Source organism: Gossypium hirsutum, chromosome D09 (genome assembly GCF_007990345.1).
Source record: "Gossypium hirsutum isolate 1008001.06 chromosome D09, Gossypium_hirsutum_v2.1, whole genome shotgun sequence".
Classification (NCBI taxonomy): Eukaryota; Viridiplantae; Streptophyta; class Magnoliopsida; order Malvales; family Malvaceae; genus Gossypium; species Gossypium hirsutum.
Genome location: NC_053445.1, coordinates 5,584,748 through 5,594,543, shown reverse-complemented (window position 1 = coordinate 5,594,543; position 9,796 = coordinate 5,584,748). Strand labels below are relative to the sequence as shown.

At 38.8% G+C, this 9,796-nt stretch overlaps 1 protein-coding gene across 1 annotated transcript; it reads left to right on the top strand.

Annotated features, from left to right (window-relative positions):
• The first annotated feature begins 1,714 nt into the window (after positions 1–1,714).
• On the top strand, positions 1,715–9,453 carry LOC107892400 (MDIS1-interacting receptor like kinase 2). The gene is made up of 9 exons (XM_016817490.2): positions 1,715–3,463; positions 4,608–4,736; positions 4,839–4,952; positions 6,498–6,859; positions 6,920–7,046; positions 7,164–7,660; positions 7,774–7,956; positions 8,456–8,958; positions 9,059–9,453. The coding sequence occupies exons 1-9, from the start codon at positions 1,736–1,738 to the stop codon at positions 9,451–9,453; spliced, it is 4,038 nt and encodes a 1,345-aa protein (XP_016672979.2). The 5' UTR covers positions 1,715–1,735.
• The last annotated feature ends 343 nt before the right edge of the window (positions 9,454–9,796 follow it).

Genomic DNA, 9,796 nt, shown 5'->3' with positions numbered 1-9,796 from the left:
TTAAACGTCGGTCATCAAATAATCAAATCCACAAAAACACATTCTTTTCTTTTCTTTCTTTTTTTTTTCTTTTTTGGGTGATTGATAAAGAAATGAATTTCAAGTTTTTCACTTGCAAAAATAGTTGTAATTTCTATTTTGTACTTTGTAAATATTTTTATAATATATATTATTCATTTTTCTTTGATAGTGTGTTATTGCTTCCTCTTCTTCTTTGGCTTGTTTGATTGCTTCCTCCACCCACAGTTGAGCGTCTTGTATGCTGTGAGGTGCAGAATAAACAATATCAAAGTTGTTCCCAAGATATTTGTGGACCAGCTGCTGCATTTTCATCTTAAAGTAAGAATTAAGAGTAGTGTAAAATGACTAACTTTACGTGTGGGGTTTTGTGATGGGAAACCACTCAGAAACCTTCTTTCAATAATAATCGGAAAACATCCAAGCAAAGTGATGAATGCTTTTTCACTTGTTTGCCAACTTACTTTTTTAGTTGTTAGAGACAAACAAAACATGATTAATTGTTTCGTAGACTCGTCTAATTAGACACGTTTTACGCCATATATCATATATGATAACAAAAGAATTCTTTCTATGCGAAAAAACAATGTCAATATATTAAATAGACATCGAGTATTAAGCACAATTGCAGATTTTAGTGAGACCGAAATGTTCTCCAGTTTCATCAAATGACACAAAGTTAGAGGAATATGACCAGTAATACTATTATAAGTGAGGGATAAAAGGCTGATCTTAAGGTAGTCAACCGTAACCTTCTTAACTCGCTTTTATGTTATGGCCAAATTTTGAAGATTATATTAGTCACCGAAATGGCCTCATAGAACCAATTAGATTTGAAAACGTTTTTTTACCAACTTTTAGAAAACTTAATGTAACTGCCTTGAAATTAACAAAATGTTAGATTATTAAGTCGAGTTAACTTAAGAGTCCATTTTAAGAAGTGTTGTGACATTTTGAGATAAACTTAGTTGATTTTTGTTTTGTTGATTTGCCTTTTTAAAGTGAAACCATTAGTTTTAGCACTATATTTTTTTAACAAAGATTCGGGTCACACAACTATAACACATATAAATAAATTTTATAATTACAATTGTAAAAATCTATATAAATTATTAATCAAATAAAAAGTTATATAACATAATGAAAATGATTTTAATTAAATTTATTGAAAAATATAATATTAATTTAGCCTATTATAATTTTATAATTCCACGTCGTTAGAACTAATATATATCCTCAATAAATTAAATTTCAGATGTGAAAGAAGACAATATTATAAACGATTGAGCCAAAGTTTTTGGTTTCAAAATCTTTTGTGGAAAAATCCGCACTTCAATGGTGATGAGTACCGATTATATACAATCTTTGTTTACATACACCTTTAATTAAAGGAGGCAAAAGCTGATCCTTGTGTTGAATACTTTCCTATTTGTTGCAACATACTAATACTATAGATATAGAAAACAAAACGTGATGAATGATGAATGCTTTTCAACCTACTTTACTGGGTTTCCATACTTTATATGTTTTTCTTTCTATGCCAACAACAGTAGTCAATGTGCCCTGCTTGTTTCCATCAACTTTCACCTTACAAAAAGAAAGATAAAAACGTGACCTTTAGTCCTACAATGAAATGAACATGTATAAATTCATTACCAGAAACTATGACATGATACAACTGAACCTTTAGCAGATAATTAAGCTCAGCTAATTAAACATGGCCTCATCCTCAACCTTTTCCATTATTTTAGGGATATTACAAGCTACCATCTTTCTAATTTCCATTGCTAGAACTGTGACAATGGCAGATCCATCGCCTGTGGCGTCCGAAGCCATAGCTATGGAAGAAAGTGGGTGGTGGTGCAACTATAGCAACAATGCTTCAGAACGTTGCCAGTGGCCAGGTATATCATGCAACACTGCTGGAAGCGTCATTCAGATTAACTTATCTTATGAGTTCATTATTGAGGTTGGAGATAGATTCGGGAAATTGAATTTCTCTTCATTTCCAAATCTTGTCCTTCTTGATCTTAGTGATCGTCAACTTGGTGGAAAAATCCCGCATCAGATAGGTAATCTATCAGCATTGAAGCACCTTGACTTGTCCAATTGTGGTTTATCCGGTGAGTTACCTCCTTCTCTAGGAAACCTAACCCAATTAGAGTACCTTGACATTTCCTATAATTATAATATTTACGGTTCCATCCCTCCACAACTAGGGAATCTAGTGAACCTTGTCAGTTTAAATTTGAGTAGGACCAGTCTTAGTGGAATCATTCCACCGTTTCTTGGGCTATTGACCAACCTTAGGCATCTACTTTTGGATGGGTATCAATTTGATGATGGTAATAATACAATTCCTCAAAATTTGTGGAATTTGAGGGGTCTTGAGACTTTAAGTCTAATTCGTTGTGGAATTGTTGGTCCAATCCCTTCTGCTTTGGGTCAGTTATTAAATCTCAAATCTTTAATTCTTTGGGGCAACAAAATTAATGGATCTATTCCATCTGAAGTTGGATTCTTATCAAACTTAACTTATTTTGATGTCTACGACAACAGACTGGTTGGTTCAATACCTTTTTCCTTGTACCAATTAACCAATTTGGAAATTTTGTACCTTGATAATAACCAGCTTGAAGGTTCCATTCCTCAGAATATTGAAAAGTTGATGAACATCATGGTTTTAAGCATCACTAATAATAGTTTTACTGGTCATATCCCCCTAGCTTTGTGTCGTTTGACAAAACTGGAATCTATTTACCTTCACAAAAATCAAATCAGTGGTTCAATCCCTTCTTGTCTTGGTAAGTTGTTTAACTTGCGCTATTTGTATCTTGATTCAAATCTATTAGAAGGTCTTATTCCCGAAGAGATTGGGGATTTAGCAAATTTAACTTCATTAAGCCTCTCCCAAAACAAATTGAGTGGTTCAATCCCATCTTGTATTGGCAACTTATCCAATTTGTATAACTTAGAACTTGATTCAAATCTATTAAAAGGTCCTATCCCTGAAGAAATCGGTAGGCTTTTTCACCTATCAAATTTAAACCTCAGCTTCAACCAACTCTCAGGTAGTGTCCCTATCTTGTCTGCCACTAAGCTTCGTATTATCGATGCTGGAAATAACTGTAACAAGATTTCACCCGATCCATTTGAAGGCAATAGTCGTCTATCACCCTATATGTGTACTTCTCCAGTAACTAACAAAGCCAACAGCAGTACAATTCTTTACTATATCAAAATATTCCTCCCTATTGCCATCTTCTTCGCATTCTCCATTTTGGGATATTTTCTATTTTCACGATTTACGCCCAAGAATAACAGTGTCGGTGTACAACCGACGAAGAATGGGGATTTGTGTTCCATATGGAACTATGATGGAAAGATAGCATACGAGGATATTGTTGCAGCAACAGAGGATTTCGACTTTCGATACTGTATATGTTGAAGTCAACTCCCATGTAGCAGCAAAGGTGGCCATGCAAGGAACGTGCTTCAACAGCAAATTGATGCAGCAAGCTGAAGCTATTCATTTGGTTTCCTTAATTGAATGTTTTGTATTTAGTTAGGATCAAACTTAGTTGGTAGCTGCATTTTGATGTAATTAGGTGCTGAATGACAAGCTTAGGTAGAAGCTTTTTGTTTTTTCAATCAAGTTTACCAAGTTACTAGGCATTTTAGTGGTGTTAGGTATGTTAGTAGGTGATTACTTGCTTATTTCACTTATTGACTGATATATGTAATGGCTTAATGCCTTGTTCATGGGTTAATGAAAAATATCAGCTCATTTTCATTCAATCTCTTTCTCTCTTTTCTGTTTTCACTTGCTAGCTTCATCTTTCTGTTTTTTCTGCTTCCGAGTTTGCTTCTTCACCAAGCCTCGAGGCTTACTACACAAGCAAGACTAGAAACAGCTTGCTGCTGCCTCTTGCACCAACAATTGGTATCGAGAGCTCTTGTCTTAGTGGACCTGTTGCTTCAAAACAAGGAACTTGATGGCTTCTTCAGGTTTTTCACCAGCAGCCCCACCAGTCTTCAATGGAGAAGGCTTTCACATATGGCTGGTCAAGATGAAGACTTACCTACAGGCCTTCGATCTGTGGGAAGTTGTCAACACAGATACTGAGCCAGCACCACTGAGGGCTAATCCCACAGTAGCTCAGATTAGGCAACATGCTGATGAGAGGACCAAGAGGCACAAAGCCATGTCCTGCATCCAGAACTGTGTGTCAGATGTCATCTTCACCAGAATCATGGCCTGTGAGACTCCAAAACAGGCCTGGGATAAGCTTAAGGAGGAGTTTCAAGGCACTGAGAGAACAAGGCAACAGCAGCTGTTAAACTTGAGAAGGGATTTCGAGAATTTAAAGATGAAGGAAGAAGAAACAGTGAAGCAGTACTCAGATAGAATTATGGCAGTGGTTAACAGCATAAGGCTCCTAGGTGAGCACTTTGATGAGGCAAGAATTGTGGAGAAAGTCCTCTCCACTTTGCCTGAGAGATATGAGGCCAAAATATCCTCCCTAGAGGACTCAAGAGACCTTGCTAGCATCTCTTTGACTGAGTTAATCAACACCTTCTATGCTCAGGAACAAAGGAGAGCTAGCAGAGCTGAAGATCACCAAGAAGGTGCATTTCAAGCCAAGGCCAGAGAAACCTCGAGCACTAATGCTCAACGAGGCAAAAAGCCTTGGAAGAACAGGCCTAAGCCTGATGCTGCAAGGAGCAATGACCAGCCCTGCAGATATTGCAAGAAGCCTGGCCATCCAGAAGACAGATGCTGGTTTAGGCCAGATGCAGTATGCCAACACTGCAAGAAGAAGGGCCATGTTGAAAGGGTCTGCAAAAACAGAAGCAAGCCAAGGCAGAATCAACTTCAGCAGTCAAAGGTTGAAGCTCGAGTAGCTGAGGACAGTAGTGACCAAGAAGAACAGGTCTTTGCTGTTTCTTGTGTAGCTTCTGAGAAGAAATGCTCCAAAGGCTGGTTGCTGGACAGTGGTTGCACTAACCACATGTCACCAAATGCCTCCTTGTTTAAAACCTTGGACAGAAGTTATAAGACCAAGGTCAAGGTTGGAAATGGTCAGTTTATAAGGGCTGAAGGAAGAGGAGAAGTGCTGATATGTACTCCCACAGGCAATAAGATCATTCCAAATGTGCTGTTGGTACCTCAGATTGACAGAAACCTTCTCAGCATAGCTCAACTGCTCGAGAAAGGTTATTCTGTTGTGTTCAAGGATAAACAATGCCACATTACTGATCCAAGTGGATCAAGCCTTATGACAGTCACAATGACTGATAAATGCTTTGAGGTTCACTGGGCAAATGACTCAAACTCAGCATACACAGCCTCTGTTGAAGACTCCAAGCTTTGGCATCAAAGGCTTGGACATGCCAACTTCAGATCAATGGCTCGATTGGCCAAAAAGGGCATGGCAGAGAACTTCACCAGCTCAGTGGAGCATGATGATGTGTGTGAAGTCTGCCAAATGGGGAAACAGGCAAGACTGCCATTTCCTACAAATTCAGCTTGGAGAGCTACTGAAAGACTGCAGCTGGTGCACTCTGATGTATGTGGCCCGATGAGGACTGAATCACTCAGCAAAAACAGGTATTTCATCCTCTTCATTGATGATCTTACAAGGTTTTGCTGGATTTTCTTTTTAAAACACAAGTATGAGGTAGCTCAAGTGTTTGTGAAGTTTAAAAATGCTGTAGAAACAGAAACAGGTTGCAAGCTGAAATCGATAAGGACAGACAATGGCACTGAGTACACTTCAGCTCAGTTTCAAGCCATTTGCAATGATGCTGGTATCAAACATCAGCTTACAAATGTCTACACACCTCAGCAGAATGGGGTAGCTGAAAGAAAGAATAGAAGTCTGATGGATATGGCCAGATGTCTGCTGTTTGAGAAGAAACTGCCCAAGACCATGTGGGCTGAGGCAGTAAATACTGCTGTTTACCTTCAGAACAGGCTTCCTACTAAAGCTCTTGCATCCGAGACACCTTTCGAGGCTTGGTTTGGTTTCAAGCCTTCCTTGGCACACCTGAAGGTGTTTGGTTGCCTGTGTTATGCACAAATACCAGCAGCAAAGAGAGACAAGCTCTCTAAAAGGGCTCAACCAGGTGTTCTAGTAGGCTACAGCTCAGTCAAAAAGGGCTACAGGGTTCTGGATCCCATGATAAACAAAGTCCAAGTGAGCAGAGATGTCATCTTTGATGAGAAAGCCTGCTGGAATTGGGAGAAAAATGAGCCAGAAGCAGTTTCAGAAGACCTAGTGCCTAATCAAGTTGAACTTGAGCAGCTAGGACCTGAAATGGATGTTGATGATGTGCCTGTGAGAGGCACAAGGCCCCTAGAAGATATTTATGAAAGGGCACAGGTTGCAACAGCAGAACCTAGCAGTTTTGAAGAGGCTGAGGCAGATGAAGGTTGGAAACAAGCTATGGTTGATGAAATCAACATGATTGTAAAGAATCAGACATGGGAGTTGGTTGAAAAGCCTGCCAACAGAAAGACTATCGGTGTAAAATGGGTCTATCGAGTGAAGCACAATGCAGATGGAAGCTTAAACAAGCTAAAGGCCAGGCTAGTTGTAAAGGGCTTCAGTCAAAGGTATGGTCTGGACTACATGGAAACATTTGCTCCAGTAGCCAGACTCGATACAATCAGATTGCTGATTGCAGTTGCTGCTCAGAACCAGTGGACAATCCACCAAATGGATGTCAAGTCTGCATTCCTCAATGGATTTCTAGAAGAAGAGATATACATCGAGCAACCCCCAGGTTTTATAGTGCCTGGTAAGGAACATTTGGTGTATAGGCTAAGAAAGGCCTTGTATGGCCTAAAACAGGCCCCTCGAGCCTGGTATGCTCGAATTGACTCATATTTGGTCAGTTTGGGATTTGAAAGGAGTGCTAGTGAGCCAACACTCTATGTTAAGAGGAATGGAGCTGAAACACAGCTTATTGTGTCACTATATGTTGATGATCTTCTAGTGACTGGAGGAGACAAGCTTATGATGGTTGATTTCAAAGCAAGAATGAAGGAAATGTTTGAGATGTCAGACCTGGGATTGATGACATATTTCCTAGGAATGGAAGTCAATCAAATAGAAGGATGAATCTTCTTGAAACAAAAGACATTTGCCTTGAAAGTGCTGGCTAAATTCTCAATGGAGAATTGTAAACCAGTGAGCACACCAATGGCTATTGGCATAAAGCTATCGAGCCAGGAGGAACATGAATCTGTCTGTGAAACAGATTACAGAAGCCTTGTTGGGTGTTTATTGTATTTGACAGCAACAAGACCTGACATTCTGTTTGCTGTAAGCATGCTATCAAGGTTCATGCACTGCTGTAACCAGCAACATTACAAGGCTGGGAAAAGGGTGCTAAGATACATTAAAGGTACCTTAAACCATGGAATACAGTTTAGAAAGGCTGAAGAGTTGAAACTGATTGGCTACACTGATAGCGATTGGGCTGGTTCAAAGGATGACATGAAGAGCACTTCTGGCTATGCTTTTACACTTGGCTCAGCTATGATTTGTTGGAGCTCAAGAAAACAAACAATGGTGGCTCAATCGACAGCAGAAGCAGAGTATGTAGCAGCTGCCAATGCTGTTAATCAAGCTATGTGGCTGAGAAAAATTTGAGTGACTTGAATCTACAGCAGAATGAAGCAACTGTGATACATTGTGACAACAAGTCAGCAGTTGCTATTGCTAAAAATCCTGTCTTTCATGGCAGGACAAAACACTTCAACATCAAACTCCATGTGATAAGAGAAATGGAACAAGCTCTAGAAATCGAGCTAATCCATTGCAGTTCTGAAAATCAGATTGCCGATATCTTCACAAAGCCTCTTGGTGTATCAAGATTTCTAAGCCTGAAGAGGAAGCTAGGAGTCTGCTGCATAGAAGCTGAGGAGGAGTGTTGAAGTCAGCTCCCATGTAGCAGCAAAGGTGGCCATGCAAGGAACGTGCTTCAACAGCAAATTGATGCAGCAAGCTGAAGCTATTCATTTGGTTTCCTTAATTGAATGTTTTGTATTTAGTTAGGATCAAACTTAGTTGGTAGCTGCATTTTGATGTAATTAGGTGCTGAATGACAAGCTTAGGTAGAAGCTTTTTGTTTTTTCAATCAAGTTTACCAAGTTACTAGGCATTTTAGTGGTGTTAGGTATGTTAGTAGGTGATTACTTGCTTATTTCACTTATTGACTGATATATGTAATGGCTTAATGCCTTGTTCATGGGTTAATGAAAAATATCAGCTCATTTTCATTCAATCTCTTTCTCTCTTTTCTGTTTTCACTTGCTAGCTTCATCTTTCTATTTTTTCTGCTTCCGAGTTTGCTTCTTCACCAAGCCTCGAGGCTTACTACACAAGCAAGACTAGAAACAGCTTGCTGCTGCCTCTTGCACCAACAGTATAGGAGTTGGTGGTTATGGAAGTGTTTACAGAGCACAACTACCTTGTGGTAAAGTAGTTGCCTTGAAGAAACTTCATCGTTTAGAAGCTGAAAATCCAGCCTTTGACAAGAGCTTCAGGAATGAGATCAAGTTTCTAACAGAAATACGACATCGAAGCATCGTAAAGCTTCATGGGTTTTGTCTACACCGACGGTCCATGTTTTTGATCTACGAGTACATGGAAAAAGGGAGTTTGTTCTGCAACCTAAGAGATGAAGTGGAAGCTGTGGAAATGGATTGGACAAAAAGAGTGGAGATCATCAAGGGCATAGCGCATGCTTTGTCTTACTTGCACTATGATTGCAGCCCTCCAATAGTTCATCGAGACATATCAAGTAACAATGTTCTTTTAAACTCGAGCTTTGAGGCCTTTGTAGCTGACTTTGGGACTGCTAAAATGTTGGATCTTGAATCATCCAATCAGACCATTATTGTGGGCACATGTGGTTATGTAGCTCCAGGTGGTTTTCTTTGCTTCGTTTGATGACATTTTCTTTGGAATTTATAAAATTAATTGAACATATAAATGATTTTCTTTTTTATCTGGTTTTTGGTAAGCAGAACTTGCATATACGTTGGTTGTCACCGAAAAATGTGATGTCTATAGTTTTGGAGTGGTAGCACTGGAAACGTTAATGGGAAAGCATCCCGAAGAATTGTTATCATGGTTGTCATCACCAACTTCTTTGGTAAATATGAGGCTGATTGATGTGCTAGACAACCGTTTACCACTTCCGACAAGTCAATTAGTTGCACAAAATCTTGTTCGCATTGCTACTTTGGCATTCGCCTGCCTAAATCCGCAACCTAAGTCTCGACCAACGATGAAAAAAGTGTGCGAAGAGTTTCTTTGTGGTCAAACATCCTTGGGAGTTCCCCTTCGGATGATCTCTTTGTTACAACTTGTGAACTGTGAAATGCATATTGGAGGCAAAACTGGAACTTGTAATGTTTAAACTCCATGTGGCTGTTCTTGATTAGATATTGTTTATCATGCTTTGATGATTTGTTTGTAAACCATATCCTGTGTTATATATGGTGGAATGAATTGCAATGTTCAATAAATTTGTTTATTTGATTGTTTTACATAACATAAATTCGACAATTTGATCCAAATATCCAAACACCATCCTAATAGCTTCCTTCAATTTCGTGCTTCTTAGATAAATAAAATATAAGTAAATTAATGGTGAATTAAAGCAACAAAATGCAACCAATACATTAAGAATTTACCTTAACTAACTATAATTCATTAAACAATCTCTCCACTTATGTAATGGAAGTGTGATTACACAGATC